Genomic DNA, 19,241 nt, shown 5'->3' with positions numbered 1-19,241 from the left:
TCAAAATTGAGCCGACTGACTTTTTGGAGAGAATTAACATTGAGAGTGTCGTTACGCGTGAAGAATTGGAAATTAAATGTGACGAGAATACAGAATTTCTAAAAGTGTCCATTAAACGCGAACCGGGAATTTTGTGAAAAGTTTATTTACGCATTTATAAAGAATTTTGCGAACCTTTGGAACGAATCGAAGTGTGCCAATCCTGTTTCACTATTAGGGAACTATTTATCTCACTGAAAAATTTCATTGTATTACATGTACACCTCATAAATAATTAATTATATATTCTAATCTATTTAAATTTTGAGATTAGGAAGTAAATCCAGAATTTACAATAAATATTAAACTTGGAATAAATAGCGTAAAAATCTTCTAACTACAGGAGAATGTATCATAAATCAGTTCTTTTTAAAATGATTTTGTAGTTTAGCATTATTTCCATTGTATTAAAAGTTAATAAACAAAGAAATTTAAATACGTTTCAAAGTAAATAATTTGACATTTAAGTAATAACTAAAATGCAAAACTTGTCCTATACTGTTACGCCAGCCTTGTAATAGAAAAATTCCCAACATAATTTTTTTTAATTCATAAATCAGCCCTTCGCCCTCTTTAATAAATAGATAATTATGTTCGTACCTAGCGTACGCTGCTACTCCAGCATAGCAGTAGAACAACTCCAAACACTAGTTTCATCTCATTTAGTCTGAATTTAAAAAGAAAAAGTATCCCTCTAGAATAAATATATTGCATGTGTACCATTGTTCCTATACCCCAGCATAGTAGTAGAAAACTAAAACTTTTAGTATAACATTTTCCCCTCCCTAAATGGCGTACCCTGCTACTGCGGCAAAATCCAAGGTTCGTAAATCGTGCATGCAAAATCGTAGTAATGTTACTTTTTTGGACATTCATTCTACTGCGTGCCTTTAAAAAAAGTAGGAAACCATTAAAACTTATTATCTTTCGCTTCAAATGTACTTCAAAAGAACGAACTGGAAAACTATTTTTGGTTCGTCAGCCTGATGGAGTTTTAGCCGTTGGCCAGTTTTACTTCCAATCAATACCACAATGCCATCGATAAAATGTAACGCCCTATTGTAGAGCCACAGCATATGCCACACTTAAGGACACTGAAGTCATTATGATATACCGGAACCCAAGTTAATATTTATAGGCACACTAGAAATTTAATTATGGTTTTCCAGATTAAAACGCTTAACTTTATTTAATAATTCTAACCTTTATGGTGCTTTATAATTAAGGTGTTTAAATTATTGGTCAAGTTAAGAGAGAGATTAAGCAGAGTACTCTAGAAGTCACTTGAACATTTTAGGCGTTTAACTTTTTCCGATTCTACTTCGGAGTCGAAGAGTTAAGAAATTCCGTTGAGCTTAGTAACGAGACACGTCATAATAAGTTTATAGTGTTTAAATAAAAAATGATTATTATAACTTTCCAATTCAAAAAACAAAGTTATGGCAACTTATTATCTAGCAGAATACTTGTTAAAAAGCGTATATATCGTTTGAATTGAAAAACGTCTAGGCCTTGAACATTTAAGACGAATTTAGCGAAGTAAGTAAACTAAGTATGAGTATACAAAGAGATACATTTGCGGTACACCCGGGCACACGAAGAAACAATTTTTTTTTCAAAAACAATTACTATTGTTCAAACGACATTTTTAATTCCTCGTGAAAAGTGTGCAATTTGTTAAAATGAGATTGCAAACGTTTTTGATTGCGTTAACCGGCGAGGTACTGCAGATGTTGTTAAAACTTCTGGAGCGCTTTGCTTAAGTAGGATCTTTCCAAATGGTATTTTTGGTAAGGGGGAGTCAAAAAATGTTTACATTTCGAGTCACGATAATTGTAAACAACCCTCAAAATAGTTTTCATGCCATAAAACAAATAATTAATTATTTCATTTAACGACACAAATAGTAAAAGCTTTTATTTACAAATCATGTAAAATATCCCCAAAATAGATTTCACGCCGCAACAGAAATTACCGGGAATTTAATTTCACAATATAAATATTTGGAAGCTTTCTTTTAACAACATGGAAGCTTTTATTTACAAACATGGAAAAACATGTCGGGTATATTGGATGGCTTTGATCTTTCAAATGGTGGGAAAAACGCGAATACGGACGATCTTTCAAATACACGACGAATATTCGTATAATTAATACCAGAAGTTAAATGGAAGTGTGTCTGAACTTGATGGCACCAACTATGGTAATGAGGACGTACAAAATGCATTCGATGCATCCGATGCACTGGAAAAAAGAAAAATAAGCAAAAATTAACTAGAGATCCAACCGAGGGGTCTGACATTCGTGCAAATCCCATACACTCTAGAGAAAAATATTTTTAGATATCTACTTAAAAATCCCGAAATCGCTGTGAGCGACGCATTTCGAAGGACACCCGGTGTTGCCCCAAAACGCCCGGAAACAGGACCACTGCGCCTCATACGGAGACCCGCCGCCCCAGTCCTCCGAGGCGGCCATTTGGCCTGGACCCTCTTCGTTAGCCTGAGCCGAAACCCAGTTTCCAGCCCATACCTGACCGAAGTCGGAGGTGGAGATAGGATCAGAGCTAACATATCCCAGCGCGCCACCGCCCTTATGGGTTACGAGAGCCGGGCCCCGACTCACCGGTAAAGCCACCAGTTATTGCACACTCCAATCCCTTAAGGGCCCAGATCCCTCGCCACGAATAAAAGGCGGGAAGGAGCCTATCTTTTATTTTTAATGGGGTGCAATTGTTTAAAACAGTTAACCCCGAAAAATGGCCAACGCTGACTTCATTTGTGATCGTTGGTGTCGGGGTCGGGGTCCTTGTACGAACACTACTGGCTACATGAACCCACCTGGTGGTTAAAAACAAATCCCCCAATGCACGCTACTGGATGGCAAATATAGGAGGTAGGGGTGAGTGGGGTTGGTATTATTTTTTGCTCCGTCAGGTAGCGTAGATTAAATTTTGTTATCCCGCGCCAGGTCCTTTCTAGTGCTGAATACACGTGCCTTTATGCCCAATTCAAAGTTAGGGGGACATTGATAGTCTTATGGCTCACGATAAATATTTATCTTCCTATACTTTTATATTACACACTATTGGTGGAAAGCACAATGATCCCCAGAAGAAAAACCCTGCCCCTCCGCTTTTCATCGTGCGTAATATTTCCCCCTTTCTGCCGCTAAGGAGGAAGACCATTGGTGCAAGAGCAGGCTCTCACTCTGCGTAGGCGGAGCATATCCTCCGGGAATCAGTAAAACAGACTTAAAGCAACTGTCGGATCTATCATTGCCACCTGTATTATGATAAGGCCATTATAATTTATAAAGATGGCAATGAATATAGACGATTCTTCCGAACAACTTCTTAATTAGAGCGTGGTGCCATCTATAAATGGCACAGTAAGCTAAAATTCAAAATAACAAAACGATCACGTCGTGTCAGAGAAACGTTGTAGAGTATTATAATTAGACAACTTATACTCTACATAGTGGGCTTTAACGTAAATTATACATCCCATACAAAATATATTGTTGAATAAATTAAGTTATTGTCAAATTTACAAACGAGCCAATCAATGTCCCGACTTTTGGGTAAAAATGTAGCTTAAGCATCTTGTTTTTATGTCGACGCTAGCGACATCTATTGAAAAACGAGCTAGTACACGTCTAGCCGACACTTGCTTTAAGTCATGGTACAAAATTGTACGTTAGCTTGAACATTTGCTTGGAAACACGAGTTTGCTATTAAAAACAACGGAATCTGACCCCGCTTGTGTAGACTAGCCCCTTCAGGTTCCCCGATGACCTTCCGTTGAAAGATATCCAGACGCTTTCGAATTTGGCCGATTCAACCAACAGCGCCAAACTGCCGAACAGATAGAACGCTGCCGCTGCACCATGATACCCCAGATACTGCAAAGAAATTATTGAGAGTTAATTCAGAAATCTATTGTTAATCTTTATTTGAAGTATCCATTTGAAATTTTGGGGATATAGCGGTAATTAAAGGGCTACTTTGACGGTCGAATTTTGCAAGTTTCCCGTGGAAAACTAATTCCTAGTACGAGTGGCCATATACGGAAAGGGATGAGCTAATCGATCTTCATCCAGATTTTCCCAACGCCGCCGTGGCCCTCTAAAGCTACGTTCACACTTACCCCTAAATTCGCTTCGTTTAGATAATTGGTTTTTAAAACCAACGTGAGAAATCGCTTCGCGTTGGTTCGGGAAGCAACTCGTCCAAGTCGGTTCGCTTAGAATCGCTTTCAATACGACAAGGCGGGGAAGTAAAATTGCTCGTATTTTCAAAAATAATGGGGATAAAATTCTAAATAATGTCAAATAATATTACTATATGTATAGTAAACATGATTAACTAATTGTTTTGGGATACATTTCAGTATTTTCAAAATTCTAGTCATAATTTAAAATGGCGTTAAGCCTTGGCTATAAGCGAACCGGGGTGAAGCGATTCCGCACGTGTGAACTAAGAATTATCGTAGGCGGTCAAAACTGGCATACAAACCGACCTAAACTGGGTTTTAGGCTCTAGTGTGAACGTGGCTTAAGAGAGCTGCGTATAGGGGTGACTGATTCGAAACCACTTTTTAAATCGACATCAACTAAATGTACAAAAGTAGCTTCTATAGCAATGTCAGTTATTAAATTTGATTTGGATGTATTTAAACGCTAGTTCATTTTACCGCTGCACGCCACCTATTAATCATTTTAAATAAAAAAGAGGTAAAATAAATACTAAATTAGATGCGAAATCAATCCAATGGAATAAATTAAAAATCAATTAAATTAAAAAATCGATTTAAATCATTTGAATTTTTTTTTAAATATCTAAAACCCTGCTTGTATTTCATAGCAACAAGTGATCTCCTATGTGGTCGCTGTCATAGTTGGAAACTGGGTCATGGTTGGGCTCCGCCATTCCATACAAAACCGATTTCAGAGACTATTTAGATCCACGATTTGAAAAAATCATTTGATTTGGTCGAAGATGGATACCACAAATCAAGTACTTTATAAGAGACTTTTCAATTGCCTGACTGACCACTTCTCGTAATAGGCGTACGCTCTGGCGGAAATGATTACAGTAATCGCTCTGTAAAAGCTTTGTAATCGGTGTACACTCTGGCTAAAATGATTTGTTTAAATCGCTCTGTAATTACTCAATAACCAGAGTGCACTGACTATAATGAGTATTATAAACACTCCGTAATCGATTACAGTCCACCTAAAATGATAGCAGTAATCACTCCGTAATCGATTACAGTCCGCCTAAAATGTTAGCAGTAATCACTCCGTAATCGATTACAGTCCGCCTAAAATGATATCAGTAATCACTCCGTAATAGATTACAGTCCGCCTAAAATGATAGCAGTAATCACTCCGTAATAGATTACAGTCCGCCTAAAATTATATCAGTAATCACTCCGTAATAGATTACAGTCAGCCAAAAATGATAGCAGTAATAACTCCGTAATCGATTACAGTCCGCCTAAAATGATATCAGTAATCACTCCGTAATCGATTACAGTCCGCCAAAAATGATAACAGTAATAACTCCGTAATCGATTACAGTCCGCCTAAAATGATAGCAGTAATCACTCCGTAATCGATTACAGTCCGCCTAAAATGATAACAGTAATCACTACGTAATCGATTACAGTCGGCCTAAAATAATATCAGTAATCACTCCGTAATCGATTACAGTCCGCCTAAAATGATATCAGTAATCACTCCGTAATCGATTACAGTCCGCCTAAAATGATAACAGTAATCACTCCGTAATAGATTACAGTCCGCCTAAAATGATATCAGTAATCACTCCGTAATAGATTACAGTCCGCCTAAAATTATATCAGTAATCACTCCGTAAAAGATTACAGTCCGCCTAAAATGATATCAGTAATCACTCCGTAATAGATTACAGTCCGCCTAAAATGATATCAGTAATCACTCCGTAATCGATTACAGTCCGCCTAAAATGATAACAGTAATCACTCCGTAATAGATTAGTCCGCCTAAAATGATAACAGTAATCACTCCGTAATCGATTACAGTCCGCCTAAAATGATATCAGTAATCACTCCGTAATAGATTACAGTCCGCCTAAAATGATATCAGTAATCACTCCGTAATAGATTACAGTCCGCCTAAAATGATATCAGTAATCACTCCGTAATAGATTACAGTCCGCCTAAAATGATATCAGTAATCACTCCGTAATAGATTACAGTCCGCCTAAAATGATAACAGTAATCACTCCGTAATCGATTACAGTCCGCCTAAAATGATAACAGTAATCACTACGTAATCGATTACAGTCGGCCTAAAATAATATCAGTAATCACTCCGTAATCGATTACAGTCGGCCTAAAATAATATCAGTAATAACTCCGTAATCGATTACAGTCCGCCTAAAATGATATCAGTAATCACTCCGTAATAGATTACAGTCCGCCTAAAATGATAACAGTAATCACTACGTAATCGATTACAGTCCGCCTAAAATGATAACAGTAATCACTCCGTAATCGATTACAGTCCGCCTAAAATGATAACAGTAATCACTCCGTAATCGATTACAGTCCACCTAAAATGATAACAGTAATCACTACGTAATCGATTACAGTCGGCCTAAAATAATATCAGTAATCACTACGTAATCGATTACAGTCGGCCTAAAATAATATCAGTAATCACTCCGTAATCGATTACAGTCCGCCTAAAATGATATCAGTAATCACTCCGTAATAGATTACAGTCCGCCTAAAATGATATCAGTAATCACTCCGTAATCGATTACAGTCCGCCTAAAATGATAACAGTAATCACTACGTAATCGATTACAGTCGGCCTAAAATAATATCAGTAATCACTCCGTAATCGATTACAGTCGGCCTAAAATGATATCAGTAATCACTCCGTAATAGATTACAGTCCGCCTAAAATGATAGCAGTAATAACTCCGTAATCGATTACAGTCCGCCTAAAATGATAACAGTAATAGCTCCGAAATCGATTACAGTCCGCCTAAAATGATAGCAGTAATCGCTCCGTAATCATTTCCCACACTGGGTTACTTAATAGGCGTGCAGAAACATTGAGAAGTAATTAGCCCCTAGTTAAGAAGACGCAAAATGAGAAACTCTTACGAATGAAGTCTTGACCAAGACGGTGGCCGTGTTTGCCGAGGTGGCACAAGTGATGACTAGGACGGCGCTGGACATGAAGCACCAGAAAGACACGAGGAAGAGGAAGCCGTAGAAACTGAATCCGCTGATCATGAAGTAGGCGTTGCTGTTAGGCGCGGATATCGTCATTGCAGCGCCCAATAGGCACACTGCTAACAAGCCCAGGATCTGTCACCAAAACAAATTGATTAAATATACAGAAAATTAATCATTTGAAAATCGAGCAGCTGTGGTTATTCACTGGCTTACTTTTGCTTATACCCAGAGTTGGTAAGAACCAGCCAGACTGGCTTAAACAACCCTGGTTTAAATCGATCAAATCCATGGTTAAAAAAATATTGAGAAATTAATTAGAAAATTTGAAATACTATTTATTTCAAATAGAAAATGCAGAATGCAGACTATAATATTCAGCATTTCTTATTCCAAAACGAAACTAAAACTTAACCTTCATTTTTGGTCGTCTGCTACGTTGTCTTACGAAGTAATGAGTACAAGATATAAACATTTGGGGGATCTTAAAATTATTTTGGCACGAGTAAATACGTCGCCATGTTAGGGTATAAAAGCGGGTAACTAAGCCTGCTATACCTCACAATGTAACTAGTCAACAAACATTTTATTATATGAATACCTTAATTATGTAATAAAAAAAAGAGTATTTTTAAACTTACGCAATAATTCGTGTTTTTATTTAGTAATTTTATAACTTGCTAGAATGTCTATTTGGAAAACATCTTAAGCGATTCTCCCAATTAGAGGCCAGCGCCGATCTGATATGGGTCGGCGGCGGCGTTTGACCCAAAATATACCGGCGGCGGCGGCGTCTTCGGCGTTTGTATACATTTTAGAGCTTTTTCTTGTAACGACAGTTTAAAAAACACGCGACCAGAAGGGCAAGGGCAAATACCAACTCGTACTAGTCCTTCCATGGACTAATTAATAAGAGGGGCTGATCACTCCGCGTAATCGGTGTACAGAGCCGTACCTTTGACTGTATTAATGGGATTACGCGTAATCTTTGAAGTCCCTGCCTTTGGAAGTGCTAATCTAAACGTAATCCGGTGTACAGACTTTCTAAGAGTGGTTAGCCCCTCGAATTAATGTACTTCACACGGGGACGCACAGTTTCCGAATATTTGCTTCGGGCGATTGTTAAATGTGCGATCTGGCGGCGGAGTTAGGAACTAACTAACTAATGATAACCGGGGAAGAAGGAAAAGGGGCGAGGGGAGGGAAAATACAAATGTAGCTCAGCAGCTGGAAAACACGTGGGACTGGCTAAATTTGTAAAACGTTTGTTTTAATGTTTTAAAATACATTAATTAGTCCATGGTCCTTCCGAGGTAGGCCACTGGCCTGACGTCAAACGACAACCAAAATTATTCGCAGTTATGACGGGTCGAAATCCGGTTGAATGCTTGATATTGGCTTTTTATTTTATTGGTCGTGCTCCACGATAACGCTCTGCAGTGGCGTAGACAAGGAGGGTTCAATCATTGAACTTCAATGTCAACCCCCTGGGCCTACCTTGACTTTACTAAATTGACACCCCCTTCTCGACACCCCTCTTAATATTAACATTCTTGGACCCCCCTTTGACGAATTTCTGGCTACGCCACTGACGCTCTGAGCCTTCCAATCAGAAATAAATCCGAGTTACGAATAATATCATTTTTGGTTATCATCGCACGGTGAACATACATATTGCTATTTTGATATGTTATTTTCCATTTAAATATAATTTAAGGTATAGAGTAATATCGGCGTGACGTATGCTTTTTCCTATAGATAAAGAACTGCCCTCAAAATGGCGGCCATAGCCCAAAGCTACAGAGCGATACTACTCTATTATGATGTGATTTTATAAACGTATTGAACGTCTAAAATGCTTCATTTATTGAATTTCAAGTAAAAAATTATTATCAGTCTCGGATTGGCCATAGAGGTAACCTGCCCGATGGCGTGGATCCCATGGACCGTTCATGAAGTGGGCCTCCGTAAGCATGGTAGCGTTATAGTTGTTAAAGCTGGGACCCTTAGTCTCCTAGCAACCAAAAAATTTCAGACCCAGTCCGCCACTGATTATTATAATGCAATGTTAGAAAACATATCGATAAACCAAGCAACATTTAAATTAAAAGATAATTAAAATATGGATAAGCCTTGGCTATATTAGTGACTCTCTCTATAGCCAATATAGCAATGCTGGAATCTATTGACGCTAAGTGAAAATGCTATACTTTGCGTCGACCGAAATCCGAAAACCAAAATTTTACGTTCGACGTCGTGTTCAACTGTCGTTATTTTCGCGTAAATGAAAACCAAGCTTAAAATACAAAAAAAAATTGTATAAAGAAGCGGCGTTTTGGGCTGCTTTTCAAAAATTGGCGATCTTTTGGGCTTTTTTTTCAGTTATATTTTGGCGGGTTTTTGGTTGATAATCTGGCATCTCTGCCCTCTTCTCATGCAACGGGTAAATTCGACCGTGAGAAATAGCCATTATCCCTATATTCTTGTTAAAACTTTCCACATTTATGGTAATGTGAAATTTAATCGTCTTTCCAACTAAAATAGAAGTGAGTATTAAAAAGAATGTGTTTTAATTTTAACAACCAATTTTTGATAAACTTCAGTTTTTACATCGAGCAATTAGTTGGGCGAATAAAAAGGATAAACATGTTGGCCCACAAAAGTCGTATTATTTGAACGAACATTTACTCTTTAAATTTGCAATTAATTCTTAGTTTGGCTTTCTTCACCTCACAGCGCCCTCTCTTAACGCTTTGACCAACCTTAAATAGCGTCCTGCCAATCCCGCCAGTAACCATGGCAACTCGGCCGCCGCTTGACGTAGTTGGGGCGTAAAATATTATCAGTCGATATAAGTTTAAATAGTATATTTATAGATCACTGTGGACTGCCGAATATTTTAGAAATTGAAGGCAACGCCATATTTGTGTCAAGCTTAGGTTACACATTGCATAATCCTTATAGTGTTTCAATAAAAATATTAAAGATTACAAATAAAAATCTCAACAAATCGATAAAGAGGTATGGAAAGTGGTTCTTTTCCCGGATATAGCACATTGAATAGCGTAAATACTGTTTCAAATTGAAATGGCACTAAGCCTTGTATAGTTTAAGTCGAAAGTATACAGAGATATACAATTGTAGTAAAGCATAGTAGCGAAGTGACGCAAACTAAAAGCCTTTTAAGCGTTATAGTATTGTTCAAACACATTTCTTTTCGTCGTGTGCCCTGCTTTAATAAGTTGTAAGAATACCGTACTCGTTTTGGTTAGCCGTCGAAGTCAAAGCTTAACCGATTTCTAAGAATCTTTCTTCGCGAACGTCTAGGTACTCCCGACCACGGCCAACTTTGATCACGCGCTGTTCGCGCTACAGCGGCCAACACATTCGTCGAAATTCCACGAGCAAGGATTTTCCCCCTATAAACTGTACTATAACGTGTAGGAGTTCAGCGCCACGCTCGATTTTTATATTGGCTTCAATGTAAAAACTATTCTAAAAATAATAATCCGCTAGGGGCGCTCACGTCATACACATCTTTTGCTCATAGGGTAACACAGAAACGTCAACGAAATAGATGGCCGCTGTAGCGCGAGAGATCAAAGTTGGCCGTGTCCCGACGTTGTCGTTGAAACTTCTAGAGCGCTCTGCTTAACCTCTCTAGGTCTATACTCTATATTTCTCTGGTTTCAGAGCTCCCCCCCCTAAAGCTCGCCCCCCCTCCCGCGCCGCGGGCCCTGCGGAACATCAGCTACGCCACTGTCTGGTTTACAATACACTTTATTATAAAGATATTTAAAATAATAATACTAGTATTTAGTATTAAGATTGTTAGTTATGGCGAAATACATATTTTCATATTTCCGCCACCAGGTTTAACAGAAGCTTTGGTTAACTGGTGTTAAGTTGAAGCGCGTGTTAAAAGACTAATTTGATATCCCCTTTAAAGAAAACAGTCAAGTGCCTTCTAGTCTACAAAGTACCCGCGAAATTAACATTCAAAAGTCCATAAGGAATTTCCGGCTCAGCCCAGCTCAAAATTTCGAAAGGTCATAAAACTTGACCTTTTGACTGTGCTCAAGAATCCGGCCCGCTGATACCTTCCTAGAGGTTGCCATAAAGTTTTCTCGGATCCCGGACTTATACAGTCAAAAACCTTCCCTTTTAAAGCTAAGTTTAGTTTCTAATAAAATCTTAACAAGTAAAAATCTAACCAAGTTTACGCTTCAATTTTAGTTACAATATTTGTCGGATTAAAGAGAACGTGAGCTTTATGGAAACCACCACGCAGCGCCAAAAATGTATAAAGCTATATGAGGGAGCGGTTAATGTGGGAACCCTTTTGGGGCGACAGAAATTGTAAAAGTCATTTTCCCTTAAATAAGTAGATCTATAGGGTTTCGTCCTACTAATCGGGTGAAAAACAAAATGGCGACCAATAGACCTTTTCTAGACGGGTTTTGAACCCGCGACCTTCCACTGGACAAAATTGTACGCTACGAATAGACCATCGCGCCATACTACAGTGAGTTAAAAATTACGTCGTATAGTACCACGCTGGAACTCTGTTGTCACTTGTTTTACCAAATTAATAGACGCAGTTTATAATATAAATATAAATTTAACGATTTCAACCGATAGGTGCCACCACTAATGGCAGAGGGCATTTCTCAAAGTTCGGGAGATTTCGACCCCGAAAAACAGATTTAGAGAACCGCCACGTCAGACCAAAAATTCAAGTTGGGGACGGTTTTTAAATTGACAATAATAATTTAAATGATAAGACTGATTGCGTTTGAAAATAAATACAATAATATTAATCCGTTTGTAAGGTAAATGAAAGATGATGTTCTAAAATAACCAAATTCCGCAAAATTACTAAATTAAGTTTTTACGTAAATTCCTTCTAGGGTTTTGGATAGAAAAGTAAAATTTGTTCCGAAAAGGGAAATGTCATCGAAGAAGTCCAGATGGATTCTTTTGAACTGAGGATGTGCCAAAAATAGCAGGAAACATTTTACGATCGTGGTGTAGTTTTGGCGGGTTAAAAAACCCAATATTTTCACGTTCACCAATTGTTTTTTTCAATTTACAACAAAGTTATAGAATTCAACGTCGATAAGAGGTGGTAAGATCTTCGAATTAAGTTTTAATTAAAAATAAATATACGCTACGACAAGAATGGTATGCCCAAATAACCATTACCACAGAGAGGCTTTTTATTGACGCATCATTAACATTTATCGAGATATCAAATGTAACATTTTCTGAAATCCTATTAGCCAAAATTGGTATTGACTATTGACGTATCGTTTGTAGGTTTCACCCTAGCGGCGGCTGAGATATTTATGAGCCCTCGAGTGCCCAAACGAGAAAGGAAATCGAGGGAGATTTTATTACACTATTTATTAAGGTCACGGTTTTATTTTTCGCCCTATTGGTTTCATAGATCGACGAGCACTTTCCCGTAGCGCTTTTATGGAGACGCCGGTGACCTATGACCTATGGCCTTGCGACACGGCTCGCCACTGAGAGCGAAGGGGCAAGGGGAACAGAGATTTTACCTTGACAGAAATATAGGCGCCAAACATTTAGCGACACCACTCTTTAACATATTAACTCTTTCAAAATAATGTATTAACAAGGATGTATCAATAGCTGAAAACTATTCGTGAGTTCTGAACCGTTAAGAGAACGGCCTAGGACTGAGCTGTGACGTCACGCAAAAGTTCTGGATAGTTCAGAACTTTTGTACGAATAGTTGTGATTCAAATTAGGATCGTACGATTTGACGTACGCAGCCCGATGTGCAGATGAATTTTAGAGATTTCAACCTTGAGTTCCGGCCAGTACTTGCTCTTGAGCAGGTACCATTTAGAACGGTTCCGAACGGTTCCGAACGGTTCAACAAGAGGTTCTTGTCTGCGAATAGTTTGCATTTGGGTAGTTCTAGAATTTTTTTTGCCGAATAGTGCGCATGGGGACTGGTTGAACGGTTCAGAACTCACGAATAGTTTTCAGCTGATATTATTTCTAATGAAGGAGAATGGCCAGAGAGCGAGAGTTATTGTTGGCCGTGTCGCCCTTGAAGAGAGCTCTGGCCTACTGGGATCATACGGAATTTACGTAATTGGTTATTTCGGATAACGTGATTTAACCCATACATTTTCTGATTGGTCCAAAGTAAACTACCTTCTATAATTTTCGAAGATTGTTGTAGTGAAGAGAGTACCAGGCCTGGTCACCCGCCTGTTTCGTTTGACTTCATATTTTTTTCATATTGATATATAAATCATAAGACTTAAAGAAAATATTAAAAGACTACAATGAGCCCAGCGAGACGATCCCTTGTTAGTAACAGAAACCAGTACGAGCCCGGGAAAAGCTCAAATGATTAGGGAGAGGAATTGTGAGTTCGAGACGAGCTCTTGCGTTTAGGCGATAAGTTATATGAGCCCGAGACGAGCTCTCGTATTTAGGAAAAAAAAAAGCCCGAGATGAGGTCTCGTATTTAGGAAAAAACTATGAGCCCGAGAGGAGCTCTCATATTTAGTGTTCGTACGGGGACCCCGACCCAGACCCCGAAAGTCGGGGATCCCCGACTTTTGTCCCCGACCCCGACCCCGACCCCGACTGTCGCAAATCAAGTCGGGGTTTTCCATTTTTCGGGGTTATGTTTTCGTAGTGTAATTTTAAATTTTCGCGCCGACGCACCCCGCTAAATCCTAAAAATATAAAATAGATAGGTTCCTTCTCTCCCCTTTATTCGTGGGCGACAATAGAATGATCCGAATGACTTTCGGCTATGCCGCTGACGTAGCTCTCGCTTGACGCTTGATTATAAGTTTTAGTTCCATAATTGCCGTTGTTTCGAACTCTCTCAGTCTCAGCTAAGGAGTGTGGAGTTACAACGTTTGTAAATAACTTGTGTATTTATAAAACAACTTATTTAAACAATTACAATGCCTAAGCTATAGACCTCTATTTTAAAATCTACCTATCTTATCTATTTTTACTATAGTCCTAGTCGATAATTCAAAATAACGGTCCAAAATGCCGCCGATCAGTTTTGTAAAATATTTTCGGCGGCGTAATCGTCGGCCATTTTCGGTATGGAGATACAGGCCGGAAGGCAGGCAAGGCTGCCAGATTTCGATAGATCGAAAAAGGCCAACTCTCTCCTATGTTTTCGTTTTCAAAACAGAAATTTTGCGGCGTAGCTATCGACTAAGACGATTACTAATAGTCCCTAGCCTCAGAGGCTGGCTTACACAAGATACACTATCTAATCTTAACCAGTAAAATTGGGGTATTTTGATAATTTTTCTATTCTTAATAAATACAAAGAATTTTCCATCCCCGACCCCGACTTGTTTTTCGCGGGGTTAGACCTACCCCGACCCCTACCCCGACCCCGACTTTATTTTGACACCGTACGAACACTACTCATATTTAGGAAAAAAAACTTACGAGCCCGAGACGAGCTCTCGTGTTTTTGGTGAAATTATTGTGAGCCCGAGAAGAGACAAGGCCAAATAAAAAGTTTGGTGAGACTGAGCCCGAGCTGCTATGTTATAAACATCTACGGGATTTTCTGGTCCAAGGTCTGTTGTTATATAAATATTCATATTTTTTATTTTACGACCTTGACTAAAATGTGTTGGGTTATGAATTTTAAAAAGAAAAGAAAGTACATATTATGTTTTCGATCTAATTATTCTGCTTATGTTATTCATAAATTACAGAATCCTTATTATTATAAAATTTCTTTCAAAATTAAGTTTATTTATAGGACTTCTAGAAAAAATATCATGGTATTATAATTGAAGAAAACAAGTATTTTATTGCAAAAGAAGATGTCACTGACACACAATCCCCCGACGCATTAAATATATTTTCAAAATTTAAATTTAAATTTGAACCAATTTTCAATCATCTTGTACTTAATAAAGCCAAGAGGAATTTTATCGAAATTGAAAAAATATTCGTCTGCTAGTTGTGATTTATATTTTTCACAATGAAACAAGGAAGTGTTCAATTTAATTTTCCAAGAACACAACTTTACTGTTTTTTCCAAAACAAAAGAGACAATAATATAAATTAGATATGACAATATTTTGCTACTAAAACCAAACATTCAGCTTCCTCCACTAATTAAAATTAGTTTCCCCTAATCCAAAGAAAAACCGTTATTACTTCTTATTTCGAACGTCTAGCAGACGAAAATATATGTTATTTAGTAACCCTGCCTGCCGTAAGATGGCGCTACAGGCTTAGGTTGAAGTTTTAGCTCAGCTACAATACCGTAGGTGCGACGGGACGCCCGTATTGGGGGAATACAGTTTTCCATTCCAGGATACGGGTCATTGATATTCCTAGCATCTAGGAGCACCTAGCTGTAACGTAGCCTCCTGGCGGCGCCTTATGGCAAAACGAAAGTTAATATTTTTTATAGTTCTATCCGGAGGCAAACCAACTGGCATGCTTGTGATATTCCCAAAAATAGCAGACGAATACGACAAACGTGGGCGATATTTCAAAACAAAAATAGGTGGCGCTACAAACTCATATCCGGTTGCCGCTGGCTAGAGCAGGGGTCGAAGGATTGGAGGAATGAAAATTAATTTACATCGACCTAACGCGAGCTTTGCACTGGGATGTTAGCCATCATGGTTAGGTCCGCAAATCCAAAAAAATAAAAAAATTAAACGAACTATACTTTTTAAGGGTTTTTAACTTTTTATCGATATAAAATGTTTAATATCAGTAAACATACTGCGAAACATTAATAGTGTTACATTGTTAATCAGTTTACAGCTAGTCTAGACTCTAGAGGTTTAGTTTTACTTTTAGATTCGAAAAAATGAGGCGAAATTGCCGCTTTATTTAAATTTGCAAACAATATATTAGGCTAATCATGGAATGAAAACTTTTTTTATTTTTTTTGCGGAAAAATACGGAATAGTTGCCGGAAAAAAATTTCGGGTTTTTTCCTTGGAAAGTTTTCCGACTTACAACACTATATCAACCTCTGATTATACATTTTAAATACGTGTCAGTTATTTGGATCATGGTAAAGATATACCAGAGGTTTTGTTATTCATTTCGTACGAGAGAATAGCTTTTAGTTTGAAACACTCGAGCGCATTTCAATAAATGCAATTTTCCAGCCAAATTGTGGATGCTTTCACTTCATGACGGTCAAAACTTTACAAGGTGTCAAAAGTGCGCTCTTTACCTAATAGGCGAAAACTATTCGCTAGTTTTGGAGTAATTTTTTAGGAAATAGTGAGCAACTTCAAAATACAGTTTGGCTGTTATTGTATGGAAGAAGTTCGTAGTTTGGGGTAAAAGGTGTATTCTTTTCGTCCCAAAGCGAGCGAATAGTTTTGGCCTAATCTATAAACTTCATTTTTTCGTTGAATAAGTTTATCAAAATTAATATATGATGTATTAAGTTTCGCGCCATATTTTCTTCTAAAGTTTGTTTTCCACTAGCGCGCGCAACGACGCGTTTCTCAGCTTTGAAACGTTCAAACGTTTCTACGCGCGTAAAGAAAATAACATTATGACGCGCTAGTGGAAAACAAGCTTAAATCGTATTTAAAGAAATACGCTCTAGCATGCGTTTCAAGCTAATAACATTAGCTGGCGATGGGTACTTTTCTCTAGGAAACATTATTTACTTCCGGGTATGCGTATATGATCGCTAACTAAATATAGAGAATTAGAGAGACAGACAGGAATAAAAACTTGTAGAGGTTAACGGTAATAGTGAGTGTAGTGAGCTGTTGGCTCGGGTGGCATGAAGGGCTTGCCACCACCCTCCTACGCGTTGTAATCCGGCTACCTGTTTAAATGCTTTAAAAGTCGCTCGATGACTTGGGCCTAAGGTGTTGCCTGGGGTATTAGCCTAGCTGATTATGATTATTAAGTAATGTAATAACATTAGAAATATAAGGAAATCGATACTTCTCCCTAATATATCTTATTTACTTCTGTATATACGTATATATTCGTTTATTAAATTATGGTGACAAATGAGAAATTTTTAAATACAAATTACAAGCAAATAACAGGATAGGAAGATGGTTACTTCTCCCTAACGATTTATTTACTTCTGAATATATGTATATTTTCGTTTAATTAAGGTGACAGACACAAAATCGTTAGATACAAATTACAAGCAAATAACAGAATGAGGAGATGGTTACTTATCGCGTCTTATTTACTTCTATATATACGTATATAATAGTTTACTAAATTTGTAGTAAAGATACAAGAAATCGGTTGTTAAATGGTATATTATAAAGTTCAATCATTTTCAGCAGCAGCGACGACGTATACATGTATGCGTATAACCTTGAAAAAATGTACCTGTACACCGCATGTTCGTTGATATTTTTTATATATTTCCGTTCTAGAATATAACGAAAATATCACTACAATTGAGATAACTACGAAATCATATTACACAACGTAGAATTTGGCAAATATTATTTATCTTAACTATAAACTTATAGTTATAATTGAATTTTAATTTTTTTATGTAAGTCTTCACAAATAAAAGATTTATTTCAAACATTGCGGCACCTACTTCACTAACAACAACAGAAACACATTTATAGAAAGGAAAAAACTAACGCTGTGAAACGTGAGTTTTTAACCAATAATAATTTGGTTTAATATAAACAGAAATAATAATTAACAGCATAATACAGAGGAAGTGACCAGGAATGATTTGCAACTACTAGATAGATTTAAAAATTACCAATTCCTTAAAATGTTTTATTAATTATCTTTATTCCACGAAACGACCACTGACATACGAAAAGACCCTTGCGCTAGCGTTCCGGATGTCAATTAAAATATAAAATATATCCGCTGTTTACACACACAATCAGTCCTGACAGTTTTCTGACACGGTAACACCAATGTTTGCAATAGCAAAATATTTAAAAATTGTACAAACGATTGAACTCACCGTAACACCGAATTGCAGCCCTCCTAAGACGGAGAAGATGAATCCCCTGTTTATAGTACACATGATGTCCGCGACCTTATTGTTGCGTGAGTACTTGGTTTGCCACTGAAAATATTTTCAAAAGATTTCCGTGTGACGTCGAACTTTCCGATTACCCAACATCGCGTAAGCAAAGGACGCAAAAGCATACGAGCGCGGGAAAAGCTCACCTCTTCGGCGAACTGGAGGATGCGCGTTGGCTCTAGTCTCTGCCGAGGAACGTGATGAAGGTCGGAGGGCCACTCACCAGCGCCATTTTCTCTAGCGGGTTTGGATTGAAACTAACGGAGCTGGGCGGTGTTACACCTACGACTTTCTCTCAGGATGTTTACGAGGTTTTAGTGGTTTTTACTTTTGCATCGAAATGGGGTTACAAGTAACACTCTGATATCAACAGTAGACAAGCTTAGTTATTTGAAATGTTGGATTTTTAAATTAAATACATATTTCTTCTTTTTTATAAACAGTTTTATCTTCTTATAATGAATTTATTAATAAATTAATTTTATTGATCGTGAGATAACATAAATACAGATTTTTAAACTATGTTATTTAAAAAAATGTTTTGAAGTACTTTTGGCAATGGCGTCGCATACTCCTTTTTTTAAGGGACCGAAATTATTCCTTAAATATTTTCCAAATAGACTTTCCCCCAAAACGTTATCAAACCTTTAAATACTCTTTAGTTATATTTGCTAAACGTTTATTTAAAAAACATACTGCCTGTTCTAGCATTTCTGTTATAGTGTAACCAATTACTTGGGTTTCTATTCAGCTTACATTTACTCTAATCATCGTAGCCAGATGATACTGCAGAAACTTCACCAGGGAGTTCTGTACTCCCTGACTTCACATCCAATAGAAATTTAGATACTAACCAACAGACTACAAATTAGTGTGTGTATGAATGTTTTCGGTAAAGTGAGAAACACGACGACGAAATGGTG

General features: G+C 37.6%; 1 protein-coding gene across 1 annotated transcript; it reads right to left on the bottom strand.

Moving 5' to 3' along the window:
• Nucleotides 1-1,962: 1,962 nt before the first annotated feature.
• Nucleotides 1,963-18,517, bottom strand: LOC149927837 (uncharacterized). Its single transcript, XM_090158827.1, has 4 exons — nt 18,256-18,517; nt 7,200-7,406; nt 3,796-3,942; nt 1,963-2,283 (listed from the first exon to the last, which is right to left on the bottom strand). The coding sequence occupies exons 1-4, from the start codon at nt 18,316-18,318 to the stop codon at nt 2,203-2,205; spliced, it is 498 nt and encodes a 165-aa protein (XP_090014953.1). The 5' UTR covers nt 18,319-18,517; the 3' UTR covers nt 1,963-2,202.
• Nucleotides 18,518-19,241: the final 724 nt, after the last annotated feature.

Source organism: Leiobunum rupestre, chromosome 9, assembly GCF_980474605.1.
Source record: "Leiobunum rupestre chromosome 9, qqLeiRupe1.1.hap1, whole genome shotgun sequence".
NCBI lineage: Eukaryota > Metazoa > Arthropoda > Arachnida > Opiliones > Sclerosomatidae > Leiobunum > Leiobunum rupestre.
The sequence above is the reverse complement of the archived record's forward strand: the minus strand, read 5'-3'. Positions and strand labels throughout refer to the sequence as shown.